The 20,909-nt window shown below is 50.4% G+C and overlaps 1 protein-coding gene across 2 annotated transcripts in view; it reads right to left on the reverse strand.

Moving 5' to 3' along the window:
• The window catches only part of CEP41 (centrosomal protein 41), a 562,782-nt gene that overhangs the window by 118,824 nt on the left and 423,049 nt on the right, over positions 1-20,909 (reverse strand). For both annotated transcript variants that reach the window (XM_069629612.1, XM_069629613.1), the window contains exon 7: positions 20,296-20,465. In XM_069629612.1, coding sequence (XP_069485713.1) covers positions 20,296-20,465 — 170 coding nt within the window. The remainder of the gene's footprint in view (positions 1-20,295; positions 20,466-20,909) is intronic.

The raw sequence follows: 20,909 nt of genomic DNA on the forward strand, positions 1-20,909 counted from the left end.
ATACGGAGAGGGCGAAGAGCGAAGGAACGACTGGTGGGCCTATCCGGAGTCCCAAGAGGCTTAGGAAAGAAGGTTATTTTCCTAGGAAGCGGCCAGAGAAGTGAAGTAACTCTCAACAGCCAAAAACAATTGACTATAATTTCATTTGGTTAAGTTTCAAGAATAAAGCACTATTTCAGCAACTAACCACTGGGTGTGACTCTTGATTCCTACAGTAACGTTGGGGCACTTGTGTGGTGCCGATATAGGAACCTGAACACTAGCGAGGCACCGCGTGGCTGCCGGTTTTATCTAGACCCAGACCCAGGACACGGGGTAAGTATCAGGGTAGGAGGGGGGGGCAGGGCATTCCCAACAAAGACCTAGAGCAAAAGGGGGGGGGGCATATGAAAAACCGCGGTCATAGGAAATCTACAAATGGCCGGGGGTAGAGAGAGGTTATTAGCAAGGGCCGGGCTCAACCTGAGGCGTCCACCGGACGAGGACGGTAAGGGAGAGGGGGGGGGGGCAAGGGATACCTAGGTAGCCGCACACAGAGTAGTATACCTGTGGTGGTGAATTACGGATCGCCTGTAAGATAACTCCCAAGACTTTATGCAAAATAAAGCTGCTGAAGCATTTTAATCTTTCAACTTTACAAAGTGTCTGAGTTGTTTTTTCCAACATGTGATGTATGACATATGCCGGGTTGCATGAGGGGAGGAGAGGGGGGGGGTGAGGGGCCAGGGCATGGAGGAGGGGGGAGGACAAGGCACTGGGATGCCCACGCTAAGAAGCAGTGACGGCGAGTCAGACGGAGCAGAGCATAGGAAGAGATCTTCCCGAGGGGACAGAAGAGGAAAGGTGAAGCAGAAGCCAGCACGTCAGCAGGGAATGCGACAAAGGTGCACTCTGGGAAGAGGAGCAGAAAAGAAAATCACACATACAGCAAAAGGGAGATGGAAAACATATATTAAAGCTGTTACGCTAGTGCAGATATGGGTTGGGAAACATGCACAGAAAGAGCTGCAAGAGCTCGAAGAATGAGGGAAGCAAAAAGGCCACAAAGGATGCCAGTTCTAGCTCATCTGACACGAATGAGAGCAAGCAGAGGTACAACACAGATTCTAGCGGAATGACGAGAGGAAGCACCCGAGGGCATGTGTAAGGAATAAAGTATAATAAAAAGGCAAAAAGAAGAATGGCATAAAAGTGGGAAAAGACAGGAAGAAGGGGGGTGCATTTAAAACCAAGTTTGGAAGAAACACTATGAGGAAGGATGTGCACAGGAGGATCAATAAGACCATGGCCCGGCACACTGAGAAAAAGGTAAAGAGGAAGATTTGGCACAAGGACTTCATAGAGATATTTTCACATTTGGAACAGGAGGGGATTTGCCATTTGGTTATCGGGCTTCCACATTCTAGTCACCATAATGATGCAGATACCCAGAGGAGGGTACATCATTGATAACCTAAGAGCAGAGGGCATATAATTTTCATAAAACATTTGGCGGGGAGGTGTGGCTCGACTATGATATAGAGTTTTGCATTCAGGTGGAAAGCTACCCGGATTTGGGTTGGGAAGAAGACGCCAACCTATACATGTTCAACGTACTAAAATCAATGGCTTCACAGTCATCTCGACACACCGCAAGCAGCCAGGCAGGGAAAACCTATTGGCAGGGCAATTACAAGCCATTGGACAGCAGCTATTAGCTGGCCTGGCGGCGGTCCTTTCGGAAGAAGCCGTTTGGGGAGGACCAGAGTTTGCAGCGCAACATTCCTCCTACAATGCAAAGGGGGGTGGGGGGTTCTAGCCCTGCTCAGGGAGCCTCTTACATAAAGTGGAAGTTCGAAATAAACGGTGTTTGCAATTTCGGGAAGGAATGTATATTTCGGCACCAATGCAGCGGGTGTGGCACAAAACATAGCAGCAGCATGTGTACCAAGGTGTCCACTGAACCACCCCAAACAGTTTGAGGTTAAACACTCATAAAGGGTTGTTCACGTTGGGCAGGACGCCAATGAAAGTGGAAGCAATGGAAAAACGGTTATAGTCCTTCCCAGACAGAAAAATGGGGAGTGTGATTAGGAATTGGTTCACACAGGGTTTCCGCATTCCCTTTAGAAGTCAGAGCTCACAGAACATATCCCGAAACCTGAAAACAGCTACGGCTAACCTGACAAAGACAGGGCAAAAATACATAAGGAAATTGAGCTGGGCAGGGTCGGGTCCCCTTTGGCAGAATCCCCTATCAAGAATACATCCGTCCACCCCCAAACCCCCTCGCATCCCACGCGGGCATAGTTCCCAAGAAGGAGAATGTAGACTAATAAACCACTTATCATACCCACTGGGCAAATCAGTGAACAATGGCATCTCAAGCATGGAGGCAGCAGTAGCATACACCGCATTTCAGGAAGCGGTGGACGTGGTTAAAAGCGCAGGAAGAGGGGCCTGGCTGGCAAAAGCAGACATTCAGTCAGCTTTTTGACTGCTGCCAGGACATGAGACATCACACCCTTGGCTATCCATCTACTTTGGAGGTCACATTTTATTTCCACAAATGTCTACCAATGTGGTGTGCAGTCACCTACACCTATATTGAGAAAGTATGTTCTTTCTTACAATGGACGCTGCAAAGGATCATGCCAGACACACTGATGGTGCATTACTTAGATGATTTATTGTTTGTAGGACCACAGGAGGCCAATCTATGCAAAAGAAGATTAGAAGGTTTCAAAGACTTAACTGAGGAGTGGGGCATCCCATCTGCACAAGGCAAAACAGTGAGTCCCACACAAGTTATTTCTGGGAATAGAGGTTGAATCAAGGAAAGTTGTTTGTCGGATCCCCAGCGAGAAGGTGGCAGATTTAGCAAATACTATCAGGTGCTTAAAAGCAAAATAAAAAGCCAACGGTTGGGAGCTACAATCGCTAGTGGGGAAACTAAATTTTGCTGGCAGATTGATACCCCAGGATCGTGTTTTCAAAGGAGCATGAAGATAAGGACCAGAGGGACACCACAGAAACACCACATAGTAAGGCTGGGTGGGAACAAAGACCTGGAGAGGTGGGAGATTTCTTGCATAATTTCAACGGCACAGTTATCTGGTGGGTGCCTATTAACTAAGAGAGCAAAAGGGTGCTATTTGCCAAAGCAGCAGGCGGGAGTGGTTTTGGTGTTCTTGGGCTAAAAGAACAAGTTACTTTCTTACCTGGTAACGTTCTTTCGATAGGATGGTCCGACGACATATTCCATATCTATGACAGTAATCACCACAGCTGTGCTGCTTCGGAAAATCTGTCTGCATTCTGCGTCGATGACGTCGATACGCCGTCCTCGAAGACGAGGATACGACCTCCTCTAACGGCCGACGTCACCAGATGTTACAAGTAGGACACACGATGCCCGTAGCCTCAGTTGTAGTTTTTTCTCAGAACGTGTGGCACCAATCTTCTGCCAGTATGACCACAGAAAGCCTTGTGGAAACTTAAGCTGCAATCGCATAAGAAATTTTGTAGTGGGGTAGGCAGGGAGGGAGCGTAATGGAATACGTTGTCGGACCATTCCATCGAAAGAACGTTACCAGGTAAGAAAGTAACTTGTTCGAGGGGATTGGGTCCTCTGACGTATTCCATATCTATGACAGACTCCCAAAGCAGTACCAACGTAAGGAGGAGGGAAAAAAATTTAAAATATACAAATTGAGAATGCCCAATCAAATTGAAGAGTAAAGGACCGCCTTGCCAAAGGAGAGATCCTGCCCCCGGATAGAATTGAGGGAGTAGTGACGTACAAAAGTATGGACCGAAGCCCAGGTGGCTGCATCACAGATGTTACGAATAGGAACACCCCTCTGCAGGGCAGTACAGGCAGCCATACCCCTGGTAGAATGGGCCCGTAAGCCTACAGGAGGGTCCGTACCCGCCAAGCGGTAACATTCGGAAATTGCCAAGATGATCCATCGAGACAAAGTCTGCTTAGTAACAGCTTGTCCCAAATGGCTTCCAGCGTAACCAATAAAGAGTTGATCATCCACTCTGACCAGGGACATGCATAAATGTAGAAGCTTAAAGCTCTCCTAGGATCCAGCCTATGGAGCCTCTCCTCTTCCTTACCAGGATGTGGAGGAGGATAAAATGCCGGAAGAATAACCTTCTGGCTTAAATGAAATTCAGACACCACCTTCGGAAGAAAGGAAGGACGAACTCTAAGGACAACCCTGTCCTTATGAAACACAGTGAAGGGTGGCTTAACTGAAAGTGCCTGTAACTCACTCACTCACTCACTCTGCCAGCAGAAGTGACCGCAACTAAAAACACAGTCTTAAGAGTTAACAGTCTCAAAGGAGAGGAATGCAAAGGCTCAAAGGGAGCACCCATTAGAAACTTGAGAACAAGGTTCAGATCCTAACCGGGCACCTGGAAAGGTGACAGAGGGAACACATTAGTGAGCCCTTTCAGAAACTGAGAAATTAAAGGGATTTTAAAATAAGAACACTCCCCAGACGAGCGCTTAAATATAGGCAGCGCTGCCAGGTAACCTTTAATGGTACCCACTTGTGGGCCAAAGAAATCAAAAAAGACAGAACTACAGGAATGTCACATGAAAAAAGGATCCACATTCGGAACCATGCACCCGTCGCAGAACTTTCCCCAAAGGCAACGGTACAGGGACTTTGCTGCCGGCCGTCTAGTCGAAAGCAACACCTCCATCACGTCTTCAGGGAGGTCCAAATCCTTATACCTCAACCTTTCAGAAGCCAAGCGTGAAGGTTGAGGGATCTGACCTCTGGATGGAGAACCTGACCCCCCTCCCGTGAGAGCAGATCATCTCGATAGGGAAGACGACGTGGAGGGGAGATGGACCAATCGAGAAGGTCCGGGTACCACGTCCTCCTGGCCCATGCCGGAGCAATGAGGATCATCCGGGAACCGAACCTCCGTAACCTCCGCAGCACTTGCAGGATGAGGGGGCTGGAGGAAACGCATACAGCAGTGGGAATGACCACTCCACCACAAACGCGTCTCCTAAGGCCCCTCTTGGAGGAAATTCCCGCGAGCAGAACCTTTCGCACTTCCGGTTGACACTGAAGGCGAAGAGATCCACTTAAGGGGTCCCCCAAAGGGCAAAGATCTCCAGGAGAATCTCCTGAGCCAACTCCCACTCGTGAGAGATCGCGCTCTGCCTGCTCAGAGCGTCCGCCGTCTCGTTTTTGTCTCCGGCCAGATGAACTGCCGAGATCGAAACTCCCTGCTGGATGGCCCAGAACCAGAGCTGCATCGCCTCCCTGCACAGAGGAATTGCCCCTGCCCCCCCCCCTTTTTGTTGCGGTAGTGCATGGCCACTGTGTTGTCCGTCAGAATCAGGACATTCTTTCCTCGCACGGTCGGCAGAAAAGCCTTCAGGGCAAGCCTGACGGCCCTCAGCTCCAACAGATTGATATGGAGTCTGGACTCCGACAGAGACCAACGACCGCTGACTGTCAACTCGTTGGCATGAGCTCCCCATCCCGTGAGGGATGCATCCGTCACGATAGTCACCTCCGGCCAGGGTAGCCAAAATGGAGCCCCCTCATCAGATTGCCTTCGACGGCCCACCACAGAAGATCCTGGGCGACCGAGGGCGGCACCTGAACATGGGTCCGACATCCTGCCGGAGGACTGTGACCACTGCATCTTGAGAGCCCATTGCAGAGATCTCATCCGCAACCTGGCCTTTGGCACCAGAAGAATGCAGGATGCCATGAGGCCGAGCAACCTCAAGAACTCGAACGCTGGGAGACTCTGGGCATGTTGAAACTTGTGCACCATCTGCTGAATGTGGTGAGCCCTCACCTGGGGAGGGAAACCCAGCCCCAGGGATGTGTCGAGCACCGCTCCGATGTACTGGAGCCGCTGTGTTGGCGTCAAGTGGGACTTCTGTAAGTTGAGGGAGAAGCACAGCTTGTGAAGGGAGTGGCAGGTGACGGACAGGTGATCCAGGACTTGCTCGGGAGAGCGTGCCCTGATCAACCAATCGTCCAGGTAGGGGTAGACGTGAATCCCCCTTTCCTGAGATACGCTGCCACCACCACCTGAGCTTGGTGAAAACCCTCGGGGTGGATGTCAATCCGAACGACAGGACCCGAAACTGAAAGTGCCAGTCGTCAAACGCGAACCTCAGGTACTTCTTGTGCTTGGGATGGATCGGCACATGAAAATAAGCGTCCTCGAGATCGAGAGACACCAACCAGTCCTGAAGTTGAAGGGCCTGGAGGACTTGAGAGAGAGTAACCATCTTGAACTTGTCCTTCCTGAGGAGCTTGTTCAAAGCGAGCAAGTCCATGATGGGTCTCAATCCCCCGTTTTTCTTCGAAATCAAAAAATAAGGGGAATACCATCTCTTGTTCCTCTCCGCTACAGGCACCAGCTCTATGGTGCCTTTCTCCAGCAGGGATTGAATTTCCTGCGCAAGGAGCAGATCCGGACTCTTCAAAGAGAGATTCCCTGGTGGATTGTCGTGAGGCCTCTGCCAGAAAAGAAGACAGTAGCCGTGGGCTATGATCTCCAGAACCCACACATCTGAAGTAATTGACGCCATTATACAAGATGCTGCGCCAGCCTTCCCCCAACCGGCGAAGCATGGGCCTCATGACTGAGGGCAAAGAGGCAACTGCTCGCTCGGCCTTGGCACCTTGCGTACCTGGTTTTCCACCTCTGGCACTCCTACAGTTGCCCCTTTGACTTGCAGCTCCTCTCGCTTTACTAAAGGTGGAGTAATAACGAAAGGAACCTCCCCTCCATTGCTGTCCCCTAGGACGAAAAGGCAGAGGTTGGCGGTCTGCAGCGCCCAACGACTTCACTGCAGCTTTGGAGGTCTGCAACCTCTCAAGGCTCTCGTCAGCCTTGCTGCCAAAAAGATGTTCACCATCAAAGGGCATGTTGAGGAGCCTGGCTTGCACATCAGGAGCAAACCCCAACTTCCTCAACCACGCAAACCTGCGTATTATGGTGCTCGCTGCCATGGACCGGCTGACACAGTCTGCCATGTCCAAACCCGACTGAACGGACTCGCACATGGCATCCTTGCCATCCTGAATAATAGCAAGAAAACCATCCCGTTCGTTCCCTTCGGGAATATGTTCGGCCGCTAAGTAAATACAGTTCCACAGAGTGTGCATGAAACGTGACAAGGCACATATGGAGTTGGCCGCCTGAAGAGCCATACCCCCTGAAGAAAACACTTTCTTCGCCCAGCCATCAAAACGCTTGTCGTCCCTATTAGGAGGGATGGTAGGACACAACGTCTGTTTTGCTGGGGTCGTAGCCACCTGCACCACCAAACTCTCCGGAGTGGGGTGCGTGGTCAAGTAGCAGGGGTCACTACTGGCTGGGCGGTATTTTCGTGGCAAAGACTTGCCCACTGCCGGGAGACTCTCCGGAGCAGTCCAAGCCGCTGCCACCCTTCTTTGCAGAGCCATATGGAATGGCAGTACCGGGTCATTGGGTGGACCTTGGTCAAGGATATCCGTCAGGTCATCCTGCACAAAATCATCTGGGGGCGCCAACCACCCCAAGTAGTCCGTGACCCTCGACATAAGGCGCCGGTACGATGACTCGGCATGGGTGCCAGGCTCAGGCCTACAGAACTTCACCTCCGGAGAGGTGTCCAGACCACTGGCATCATGCAGTGACGGACGCAGGTCCTCAATCTGGCTATGACCAGAAAGAATCTCATCTGGTACCGTGTCCGGAACCAACCCATCTTCAGAACCCTCTTCCACCTCGGAAATATCCTCCATAGGCTGGAAAGTGGGCATTGAATAAGGGAGAAAGACATGTTTAGCCTTGGCCAGAGCCTTTCTAGGGGGTACCCCCGTGCCACGGGGTACCTCCGACACCACAGCCCCGAAAGGCGTCGAGGGCGTTGTCAGGTTTCCTTCCCCTATTCAGGCTATTTTCCCTTATTCAAGTTTCTTTCCCATTATTTCTCTTTTATTATCCTTTTTTAGATTAGCCTTGTGTGGGTGGGAAGTTTTCTATTGTAGTTGGTTTGGCCTTAACTTCCTGATTCAGAATCCTGGTTCTGACCCACGGCAAAATGGAGTTTCACAGCGACAGCTCTGATTGGTTAGAAAACACTGCTGAACAACAATGAACATTCTAAACTGTCACTCTTTGCCTTTCATCATCTAAACCCCAGCTGAGAGGACGTGTGTAGTGGCTGCTCCTGCTTTAGACTTGGGCCTGGTGGATTTTATCCTTCAGGCGCTAGCAGTTGAGCGGCTACTTTCTTGGGGGTTTCAGGAGAAGTTATCAGCTGTCAGGAATACGTTTTTGAAGACTGGAAACTGAAGATCTTTAAGAAATCGTTCTGGAGATAAGTGACTTTGTTTAACTGCCGCTCTGTTTATCTTAAAGACATTTAAGTGAGAACTCGTAAAATGTTACCTTTGAATTTATATTTTGAACTTTTTGAGTGCGCTTGAAGTTTTGCGCGAGGTAAACGGGTGAACGCTATTTGTTAAACACGTACTACGTGTAATCTGAAACTAACCGTTGAACCTTTGCGCGTGCGAGGGAAAATTGCGCGTGCATGTGTGCTTTCTAGCGTGAGAATCTGTTCGCCGCGTGAGAACTCTATTGCGCGTGTGTTTTCCAGCGCATGTGCTTCCTAGCGCGAGAATCTGTTCACCGTGTGAGAACTCTATTGTGCGTGTGTTTTCAAGCGCGTGTGCTTCTGCGCGAGAACTCAATTGCGCGTGTGATTACCAGCGCGTGTGCTTTTTAATGCGTGAACTCGACCGCGTGTGAACTATTTTGCGCGTGGGTTATAAGGCGCGTGTGAATAGGCGCGGGTATTCACCAGCGCGGGAGTTTACAAGCGCGTGTGTTATCTGCGCGAGATTCCGTTTGCGCATGAATTCTGCTTCGCGTGTGTTTACAAGCGCGTGTGTTTTCTGCGCGAGGACTTTTCTTACAGTGCGCGTGTTCTTCAACGCAGGAAGTTTTCAACGTGCGAATCTTCAGTATTGAGATTATCTGCGTGAGCGTTTAGCACGTGTTTCTTCAAGAATTCACAAACTCAATAGAATTGTAAAAAGTTTGAAAACTAAAGAAAAGTTTGAAAGAAAAAGAAAGAAAAAAATTAAAGACAATTTAACTGGACAATTAGTGAATTTTGGAAAAAAGGCAAAGAGCAAAACTTTCCAGGTTTGCCCAAATTAAGAAGTTGCTGTGAATTTCAAGAGTCTCAAGTAAGAGAGATTTTCAGCTTCTTTACAAGCTTCTCTAAGAAATTTCAAGAGAAGAACCAGGTATGATTCTTAATTATTAGTTAAGGATTTAAAGTCTTTCCAACTCTAAAGGTTAAGTAAGTAATAAAAGGATTTGTATCTGCTTTTCTTATATCCTCTGCAGGTTCAGCTTTGGTTAGCCTTGACGCAGTCAGCCTGGTGTTGTTTTGTTATCCACTTCCCCCTTTCCCTTTGGGGTGTAGTTTGCAGAGCTGAATTAATATCTAGTTCTGGGAATTACATTTCAGGGGGATTGTCGGGGTTCAGCAGCTTCCGCGGACACAGAACCTCTCAGCCTGACAGGCGTCGAGTGAAACGGCGTTGACGTCGAGCGTGGTGTCGACAGCATCGACACAGGCCTCGAGTACGGAGCCCCGAGCGTGTCCTTCGACAGCCTGGACGCCGATGGCGTCGACGACTTCCTCGGAGGCAGAGCCTCGAGAGAGTCCATCGACGACCTCGGCACCACCGGCGTCGACGTGTTCTTCGAAGACTTCACAGGTGCACGCGGGCTTGAGCACGTCGAGGACCGGGACCTGGAACGGGCATGACTAGAACGATTTCCCTTGTCCGAGCGGGACCTCTCCTGCGAATCGTGCCGACCACCCGAGCCCGAAGGCGTACGAGCTGTGTCTCTAGTATGGTCACAACCGACCCCTCGGAGGCGCGGATGGACCGGAGCCCTGCGATTCAAGAATCGCCAACATTTTCTTCCAGAAAGAAGCCCATTCCTCCGGAGAGGAACGCTTGGTGGGATAAGAAACCTGCCGACGGGCAGAGTCTTCGGATGAGGACGGGGAAGGCGACCGATGACGGCGCTTCCGGGAGTGCCTCAAAGAGGCAGAGGAGTGGCGGGACCGAGACCCCCTAGACATACGACTACGATGCGGAGAGTCACCCCTCGAATCGTCCGTCGAAAGCCCAGTGCACCTCACCTTCTGGGGCTTGAACACCTTACCGACCGACAGCTTCTTCTTACGTTCCTGCAAGGCCTTGGACGTAAGCGACTGGCAATCGACACAATCATCCGTGTCGTGGGCCTCCATGAGGCACCAGAGGCAGGCGTTGTGCGTCACCGACAGCTTGGACCCGCAGTCCCCACACTTCTTGAAGCCTGGACGCGGGGTGGAAGAAGAGGAAGACATCTCGATAATACTTCACAAATGAACAGGTTCGAAGAAACGAAAGAACTGAAACTGCAAAGAGTCGAGGCACGCCGAGATCTCCGAAGCGAACACGTTCGTGGAAAAAACGGAACTGAGGCTACGGGCGTCGTGCATTCTACTTATACCATCTGGTGACGTCGGCCGTCGGAGGAGGTCCTCGAGGACAGCGTCTCGACGTCATTGACGCAGGACGCAGACGCCGAAAGATTTTCCGAAGCAGCACAGCTGTGGTGATTACTGTCATAGATATGGAATACGTCGGAGGACCCAATCCCCTCGAAATGGTGTGCAGGCTTGTGGCCTGTACAATGGCAGTTACATGGCTGTACCAGAAACATTGCACTGCTTGAGATTTTCCCCGATATGGGTTGCTATCTGTTTATGGGACAAAGAGTTCTGTAACAAAGAGATGAGTGCGATAACAATAACTAGATTGAGAAACAGTATGGTGCTGAAAGTCAGGCATATCGCCGGCAAGGTAAATGATGTGGCTGACGCCTTGTCTCGTTCACAGTGGGGAACTTTCAAGAGACTGAGACCGGACGCAGACCTGGTGATGACAGCAGCACCAGAAGACGCCTGAGCGGTGTTAGAAGATTAGATGAGGAAGCGTCAGACAGGACGGGGTACATGGCACGAAGCAGAACAGGGGCAGTGTTGGGGAAAAAAACAGAAGTATAATAATGGACCTTGCCGAGAATGCTTTGGCTCAGGAGATGGCTAGGCAGTACTGCAAGTACCTTCAAAATGTTAAGGATGTAATTAAAAATGAGAACTAATTGGAAATTAAAAATAAAGCGATGTCAATATATTTTTGGAATGGGCATTTGTGCATGACAAAGGGAAGGCCTGGGCAGCAACACATCAAGCAGAAGTAGAATATGCAGTGAAACTGACAGGGGGTCCGACCCAACAGGCAGCCCACTGGTAAAATATGCTCTCAAAGGTTGGGTCCAGCTAGAAGGGAACAGGCCAGATGCACTGTGGCCACTGAATTCTGATAAGTTGGTAAGGTTACTGGTTGGGCCAGGAAGCACATGCTTCAGCAGTTATGAAACAGTTTTATTTAGGGCTGCCTTTGCCCTGGCCTACTTTGGGGCTTTTAGAATAGGTGAGCTTGTGGCAAGGAACACAGCAGCAGGGACGAGCTGCTCACTGGTTGCTATGAAGATGATGCTAAATTGCTGAATGATATCTACCTCTACCAGGAAATACAAGCCTGGATGGCTTCACATAGTCTGTATTTCAAGGACGACAAGACGGAGCTCTTGATTATTGGGACTGAGACTCGCCTGAACAAACTTGACTATCGTTACTCGTCCTTCAACATTAACGGTAACATTATCAAGGTTGCTAAGGAAGTCAAGACCCTAGGAGTCTATCTAGACTCTTCCCCATCACTCAAAGGACAAGTGAATGTGATTGCTGCCACAACTGCCTACACTAATAAGCTTAGTAACGCATGCAAAATCCTACTTGTCCTCAAACAGCTGCATCACTTTAGCTAGAGCGCTAGTGTTATCCAAGTTGGATTACTGTAACTCTCTATTCTTAGGCTCCTCAGAACATAACCTGAAGAGATTACAGGTCCTTCAGAATAACGCTCTGAGGGCTGCGCTAGACATACCCAGGTCCCACCACATATCAAGCGTCAGACGGGACTTCCATTAGCTCCCGATTCGCGTCAGGATCCTGCTCAGCATGCTAGCTATTATGCATAAATGCACGCACAATACTGCCCCCAAATACCTTGCAGTCAAATTCACTAGAATTCCATCAGCCAGACACACCAGATCTATCTACACACATCGCCTGAGTATCCCCAGGTTAAACCTAAAAACCGCTGGAGGAGCCAGCTTCCCAGTTCAAGGTGCCGAATGCTGGAACTCTCTCGCACTTATGATCAGAGCCGAACAATCCTTCTAGCCCTTCAAAACCAAAGTAAAGAACTGGCTTACAGATAAGGCCACTTAATTAGCCTATGCCATATACCTGTGTTTTACAACTGTAACTTTCACTAATTGCTAGCACTTGCCTGTAATCACTTGTCCATCGACTACTCTAACCCTGAGTCGGCTTGTCGCTATTGTATTCTCTCTGTTTCTTACCACTGTTTTGTATTTTGTAACCTTTGTACCAAGTTTCATGCACCCAGTTACCTGAGGGTTAGGTGTACTTTACAAATAAATAAACTACACTAAACTGGAGGACATTAGCATAGGTAACCGGTGCATGATAATCTTGTTAAGGAAATCCAAAATAGATCAGCTAGGAAAAGGGAGGCTCATAACATTGCATTGCATTGAAGAAGAGACACTGCCCAATCTGCATCCCGAAAGTATTCCGGCAAATACAGCTACATTTGGGGAACCAACAGCTAATTCAAAAGGACAGCAGGTTCCCGTTTCCGGCGGTACTAAATAAAATGACTAAGGAGGAAGGCGGGAATCCGGCAGAGTATGGTAGTCAATCATTATGAATAGGAGCAGCCACATCCACTTGGGTCAGGGGTTTGGGTCCCAAGGGGGTGACGAGAATAGGTGGCAGGAGAACTAACTGTTTCAAGAAATACATTAGGAAGGAGCTGGTTTAACGCAACATGTCCCTCTCGCAGGTGATCGGCACGGCTGGATAGGTGGATAGAGGACGTACACCAAGGCCTTTATTTCCAAAAGGCAATCACTGGCTGGTGGGGGAACACTGGGAATGCAATGGGACGGCATATACACGATAAGTAATAAGATTTGATTGAATCCCGGGACGCCCCTGAATACCTGGTAATTCACCTAGGTGGGAGTTACCTAATAAAGCTGGGGAGAAAGCTTGTGCAAAAGGACATGAGAATCACTTGGCAGCGTAGCCCATTGCTGGAGGGATACTGAAATCTTTCTGTCAGAAATAGTGCCCAGCAGCCATTGGCATGGGGCCGTCTGCAGGGAGGTGGTAGAAACCTCAAGGATAAAATTAAACAGGACATTAATTAAGGACGGCCTGCACCTGTCAACTAAGGGCATTGAGATTTTCACAAGAAACATATTTAAGGCTTTGGCAGAAAGGGTCTGTAAGTAAGGGTACTTTTAGGTGGAACCTGAGCGGCCGTGGACCCACTTAGGTGTGGCGGCACGGGAGAGAGGAGAGAATGCCATCTGGACAAATAAGGGGGGGCCAGCCAGGAATAACCAGGTTACTCACCGTAGTGACCACCTTACTCCTAGTCCATAGTCCCCTTTCCTCCATACTTATGGGACATCTCTCCGTCCTGGGGGACGGGACCGGAACACTTTGTAAAAAGCATCCACAAAAAAAAAATTGCAAAAATGTGTCCTTCCTCTCTTTCAGTGCGGGCCCTTCACGCGGCCGTAACCCCGCCCACCTTGGCTCTGCCCCGTGCATCACCCATGAGTCCTTTTCCATCGCCAGGTCAGAGACCTATTAGCAATAACAGAGGAACCTTATTAGGGGCGACCGCGGACGGGCGTGCAGAGGAAAGGGGACTATTGACTAAGAGTAAGGTGGTCACTACGGTGAGTAACCTGGTTATACTCCTACGTCCCATCCCCTTTCCTCCATACTTATGGGAGATTCCAAAGCACTCCTAACTGGAACTACGGGTGGATGGAAATACCCCTTATTGAAAAAGGTTCTTCAGCACAGCCTGACCAAACTGATGGGGACCCCCAAGTAGCTGCCCTAGCGATGGACTCCCAGGGGACATACTTCTGAAAAGCAACCGCAGCTGCCTTGCCCCGCACCAGGTGTGCATGAATACACTTAGGAAGTTTCAGCCCTTGGATGGTGAAAGACTCCGTAATGCAGGCAGCGATCCACTGAGAAATAGTCGCCTTAGACGCCTGTTTACCCTGAGGGTTACCAAAAGTCACAAAAAGCTGAGAAGAACTCCTAAGCTCGGAAGTCCCATCAAGGTAGAACTTAAGAGCCCTTCTGACATCAAGATAGTGCAGAACCCTTTCCGCCTCTGAGGTAGGGTTCGGAAAAAAACCGGCAGGGAGATCGACTGATTCAGATGGAATTCAGTTACCACCTTCGGTAGAAAGACAGGGTTTGTCCGTAGGACCACCTTGTCCTTGTGAAAAACCAAGAAGGGATGCTCTACTGACAAGGCCTGGAGCTCACTCACTCACCTTGCTGAGGTAACGGCGACCAGAAAGGACACTTTCCATGATAGGTACTTGAGGTCCACCGTGGCCATGGGTTCAAAAGGCTTATGGCACAGCGCCGTCAGGACTACATTTAGGTCCCACGGCGGGTGCGGACTACGAACCGGAGGGTAGAGGCGTGTCAAGCCTGCAAAATGCCTCTTGACGACGGAATTACTCAGAGAGTAGGAACTTTGCTCTGTAGAAAGATAAGCGGAGACCGCTGAAAGGTAGGTTCTGCAGGACAGAATGTAAACACCCGACTCTGCTACGGAGGACACAAAGGACAGCACAGTGTCAATCGTAGCCACCCTCGGGTCCAACTGATTTTCCAAACACCAATGACAGAACCTGAGCCATTTTCTCCTGTATTGGGAACTGGTCGAGGGTTTCCTAACTGCCTGGATAATACGCCTGCTATCCATAGACAAATTAAGATGCTCTAAAGACCTGAACTCAGGCACCATGCTGCCAAGCTGAGCGATTGTGGGGAGGGGTGCCATATCTGCTGCTCCCCCTGATGAAGAAGATCGGGGGTCACTGGTAGCCTGTTGAAGTTCTGAGAACCAGAAGCTGGCCGGCCACCAGGGGGCTATGAGTAGAAGGGGGCAGTTCACGGAGTTCTTCATCCAAATTGCTCGATGGACTAGAGGCATCCCCCAGAGAGGAGGCTCCCAGCCCCCCTCTGGAAGCATACAGAGGAAGCTTCCTGTTCACCGCCGTAGCAAAGAGATCCACCTCCGGTGTGCCCCAACGTGAGAAGATTCATGAGAGGACCTCTGCCTTCAACTCCCACTTGTAGCTGACCACTGTCCGCCGGCTGAAGGCATGCGCTGTGACATTCAGCTGACCCGGAATGTGTACTGCAAGCAGCCAGACACCATGAAGCACGGCCCACTCCCAAATCTGGATGGACAGTTCCACGAGGGGGGGGGGGGACTTTGTTCCCCCTTGCTTGTTGATGTAATACATTGACACCACATTGTCCGTGCGTATGCGGACCACCTTGTCGGCAATGACTGGTCTGAACGCCTTGAGCGCAAGAAAAATCGCCAAAAGCTCCAAATGATTTATGTGCAGGAGCTTGTCCTGAGGCGACCAGAGGTCCGATACATGTAGAAAATCCAACGTCGCACCCCACCCCAGGAGGGAGGAGTCCGTCGTGATCGTCGCCATAGGAGACGGGTCCTGAAAACCCGCACCCACCCACAGGTTGCTGAGAGATGACCACCATTCCAGGTCCACTCTCATGGAATCCGGAATCATTATCAGCTTGGAATCCGGGTCCACCGCCCGACGCCAGGAACTCCGAAGAGCCATCTGGCTCTGTCTCATCTTGAGACGAGCAAGAGGAAGAGCCAGCACACACAAGGCCATGAGGCCCAGAAGCCTCTGGAACCACCAGGCCGACATGCTCTCCGACTGCGCAAACATCTGACACGTGGCTAACAGATCCGCCATTCTGACCCGGTCAGGTACACCCTGCAGTCGATCATGTTCCAGCGAAAACCGAAGAAAATCAGGTCCTGAGAGACCGTCATGGAAGATTTCCACCAGTTCACCGACAGCCTAAGATGGAACAGGAGCTGAAGGAGCAACTGGAGATTGCCCGCTGCTGCCAGCGGACAAGGGCTGCGTAAGAGCCAGTCGTCCAAATATGGATACACAAGAATACCCTGGAGACGAAGATGGGCCGCAATCACCGACATCATCTTTGTGAAGACACGCAGCGCCGAGTTGAAGCCAAAAGGAAGCACTAGAAACTGGAAGTGCTCCTCTCCCAAAGAGAAGCGGAGATATCTCCTGTGTGGGTTCCAAATCAGGATATGGATGTACGCATCGTGAAGATCCACCACGCTGAGCCAATCGCCCATCTGCAAGGAGGAGCGTATCTGGCTGGGCGTGATCATCTTGAATTTCTCTTGGGGTAGGAAAAGATTGAACTGGGAAAGGTCTAGGTGTGCAGGCCAGCCTGGTTGGGTTTGGGGACCGTAAACAGCCGGGAGTAGAAGCCCTCCCCTCGCTCCCCAAGGGGAACAGGTTCCACAGCTCTGAGGTGCAGAAGTTTCTGAACCTCGGCTTTGAGGGAGGGCGAGCCCGACAGCTGAAAAGGAGGGTTGAGGGGTGGGGTAGGGGATAGAGGTAAGCGGAAGCCCGCCCGAGCGACTGACAAGACCCATCTGTCTTCTGTGATGGTCTGCCGTGCCTACCAATGAGACGCAATGCGTCCTCCCACCAGGTTCTCGTGTGAGCGTGGAAAACCTTCATTTAGTAGGTTTATCGGTGGCGGTGCCACCTGAACCCGAGGAGGAGGCGGCTGAGGAGCGGGAGAAAAAACACATCCGTTGTTGCCTACGGCGGTTGTTCCCCGCAGGGTTATCCACTCTGCGAGATTTTCGGTCGAGGAAGCCCCTAAAGCCAGAGGAAGGTCGACTTTGTGACAACTGTCTCTGGGTTTTGAAAGGAGCCTTAACCAGGACAGACAAGTACTTAGCTGTCTGAGTGCTATCCTTCATCTTGGTGAGCTCTACCTCTGTTGTATAATGAAAGAGCTCCTTCCCATCGAACGGAAGGTCGAACACCTTGTCCTGCACTTCTTTTGAGAATTTAGTTGCATGCAGCCACGCCTGCCGTGAGGTATAAACCCCCAGCATAAGGCCCCGAGCCGAGGTGTCTACGTGATGAGCCGCAGCCTCCAGGAGATCCTGGGCCAAGACCCTGGCGTCGGATAGGCCTCCTTTAAAATCTCCCAGCTTCTCGACCGGGATAAACTCCTCAAACTCAGACAGACCTTTCCACATCCGCATGTTAGCTCCCGCTAATATCAATTCAGCGTTGGCCTGCCTGAGCTGCAAGGCCAAGTTGGCGAAGATTTTCCTCCCAAGGGAGTCGAGGAGCTTGTCCTCCTTTCCCAGAACCTGAGTAGCCGTTGTGGAAGAGGATGCTGCAGGCCTGGACTGCAAACTGGCCGCAGCCACTACTTTGGAGAAGGAGGGCGGACAAGACGACAGGGCCACCTCTTCCGAAGAATGCAGCCTGTATCTCGCGTCATTTTTGTTATTGACAAAAAGTCCAGAGTGTGGCTTTTCCCAAGCTCTGCAGACCTCGGCCAGAACAGCCTTTTGCAAGAACAGGCCGGTACGCTCCAAGGGAGACAGTGTGAACACCCCAGAAAGCATGCCCTCCTGCGGAGCGGGTGCCTCAGGCACTGGAACATCTAAGAAATTCATCATGTCCAGTACCCGGTCATGAAAAGCTCTGATAGAGCGGGGAAGGTCCTTGCTGTCCTGATCGCCTTGCGCGTCATCCGACAGGTCAGGATCCTGCTGAGCCCTGTCAGGTGCTGCCTTGTCCACAGGGGACAATGGAGGCAAAGGCGGAAGATTCGGGGAAGGCACCGTAGGCAAGGGAGGCGCGGGCGGAACCACCGGAGGAACGGGTGGAGCCGGAGGCGCGGGCGGACACATCTCCCTAAAAAGCCCTTTGAAATACTGCCTCATGGGGTCGGTACGCATGAGCGTCTGAAATTTACCAAAAAAAACGTCCTCCGGGGACTGTTTCGGAACCTGAGGACGCCTCTCATGAGGTAGACCAATATAGGGACGTAACGGGGAAGGGCGCCACACTGGCCCCTCCACCGACATATCCACATAAAACAAAGGGGCCGACACTGCAGGCAACGAAACATTGTGTGGAAGAGGCATCCGAGCGTTCCAGTCGTAAACTGGCCGATAAGGATGCGCACAAGGGACTCCTTTTCACCCAAGGGACCAAGCCCTACACCTGAGGCCGATGGTGTAGTTGTAGGGGTAGCACCCAAAATGGCCGCCGCGGTCATGGCGGGAACGGGCGCCATTTTGTCCTCATCTGAGGTGAACTGCGGCACGTGAGGAAGTGAGGCAGGGGTCCCTGTCGATGGATCAGGGGTCTTAAATTTAGCCTTAACATAAGGGACTTCGGCAGAGCCGGTACTGTGAGGCCTGGAATGTTTTTGTGACATACCAGCTGCCAAATTAGCCTTCGAAGGAAGGACCTTGGCACTGCCGGTAAAAGAAGAACTTTGCTTCTTTGCCCCCTCAACAGGTCTGGTGTCGCCGCAAGAGCGGGAACGGTGAGAAACAGCTTTCACCGACAAGGCCTCTCAGAACTGTTGGTAGCTTTAGCTTCTGGACGAGGGACCTTGGACCCGGGTCCGGTAAAAGCCTTATCTGCGCGGGCTTCGAACATCTGTACGGTGACAGCAAGCCCACCCAAGGCTTTGGGGCGCACCCCGGTCTTATTTTTGAGGGAAGCCGATAGAGAGGCCTCAGAGCTAGCTCCGGTACCCCACGACTCAGTAGAACTGGGTCCACAAACAGCCCCCATAGGAGGGGCCACGGAGCGTGCTCTGGTATCCACAGGCCCCTTACGGAGACCCTCAGAGAAAACTCTGGTATAATTATTAGGCCCAACTGGCACCTCAGGGCGAACCCCGGTGACTGAGCGATCAACGCCCCCCTGGCCCGAGAGGAACCTGGAAAGGTGCTCTGAAAAGTAAAGAACTTACCGGGCGTTTTTTCTTCTCGTCGATGAACGCCTGAAAATGTAAAGGAGGAGTTCGTCGGAACTCCTCCTCCCACCGCTCCAACCAACGTTGAAGTGCCCGGACCGAAAGGGAGTCGCAGTATAAACAGGAATCCCAACGGTGATCCGGACCCAAGCACTCTAAGCAAAGAGGATGGGGATCCGCCCTCGCGAAATGATGGTGACACGATGAGCAGTCTGGGAAGTCAAGTTTGAGCGACATAGACAGACTATTACACGATCGCTAGCGAGAGCCAGAGAGGAAAAAGGGAAGAAAAACTTCTGAGGATGCAAGTGCGTCCAACCCGAATGAGCGGAGAAAAGGACTGATGGGCGATGCGTGGGGCGGAGCCAAGGTGGGCGGGATTACAGCCGCGTGCCGGGCCCCGCGCAGAAAGAGAGGAAGGACAAATTTTTGAAAATGTTTTTTTTTAAATGCTTTTTACAAAGTGCTCCGGTCCCGTCCCACAGGACGGAGAGATGTCCCATAAGTATGGAGGAAAGGGGACGGGACGTAGGAGTATATAAGGTGATAGTAAAAGACTGAAGAAGCAAACGTCCCGCTTGCAGACGCAAAATGGGACATGGCAACAGAGCTCATGGATAGTGGAAAGACACTGTTTGGGAACAAAGAGGAGCTCTGGAAGATGGAACTGACCGGTGGAGGGCATCTCGCTCCTTGACCGCGAGATGCCCAAAATAAAACACCTTGAGTTAGTTAATTTAGTAATTTGTAAATAATAAAGCCTACGGCCAAATTTGTATTCCACACAAAACCTAGTGCAGCGTGGCTCATTCAGGTACATGGTGGTTTTCATAGAAATGTATTGTATACAATACTACTCAGCTTATTGTTCACTGCCTTCCGACAACACACCCAAAAATGTTTGTTGTAAAAACAGATATTTCAGTTATTTCACACTAGCAAATATATTTTTTCATGAATATCAATTAAAATCCCATTATGGAGAAATACATGACAGACTTTCACATACCTAAAGATCATTTTGGTAAGGGAACTGTTCTCATTCCTAACAAAGCTCCTGCATCAGCTGCACACTGATTTTTGTATTACGATTTCCTGTTGTGTAAATGGCATGCAGTGACATGTGATATGTGATATGGGTAATTGATCCATTTACTTACCTCCAATAAGGTGGCACTGCTCATAAGCATCACGGTCTCGCACATCCAGCAACAGAAATGGGCAGTCTGCATAAGGTTTGTCCAGTGTTCTGGGGCTCTGATTTGTTTCAGAATCAGTTTTGCCCTTCGTGCTTCTCCCAAGGTCCAACTCACCAACACCACTGATGACACTATTGGAAATCGTAGAAACAGGTTATGGAGCTTTACCATCAATGCAAACGTAAGCACGCATACAAACATCATTCGCCGAAGGCACCATCATCTGATTTGGGTTGCAACTAATAAAGATTGTATCCAATTTAAGTTTTCTTTTAGGTTTCGCCACCATCATGCTATGAGATTTTCAGACACAATACCTTAATTCAAAATATCATAAGACAAATCTCTGAAACCATGTAAAAACGCCTAAATATTTAAATGGTAAATTAAGCATCATGTTGTAGCATGATAATTCACAATGTTCACATCAGAGAACCTCTGTAGCCCCACTTTTCGTCTTATTTCTAACACAGCTCATCCAGTGTGAGATGGTGGCCGTTCACTAAACCCAGCAAGCATGTGGCAAATTACCCAAGGTGTGCAAGGGCTCTTGTGTAGCTACTGGAAAACGCAAG

Source organism: Ambystoma mexicanum, chromosome 12, assembly GCF_040938575.1.
Source record: "Ambystoma mexicanum isolate Mex_15411 chromosome 12, UKY_AmexF1_1, whole genome shotgun sequence".
Lineage (NCBI taxonomy): Eukaryota > Metazoa > Chordata > Amphibia > Caudata > Ambystomatidae > Ambystoma > Ambystoma mexicanum.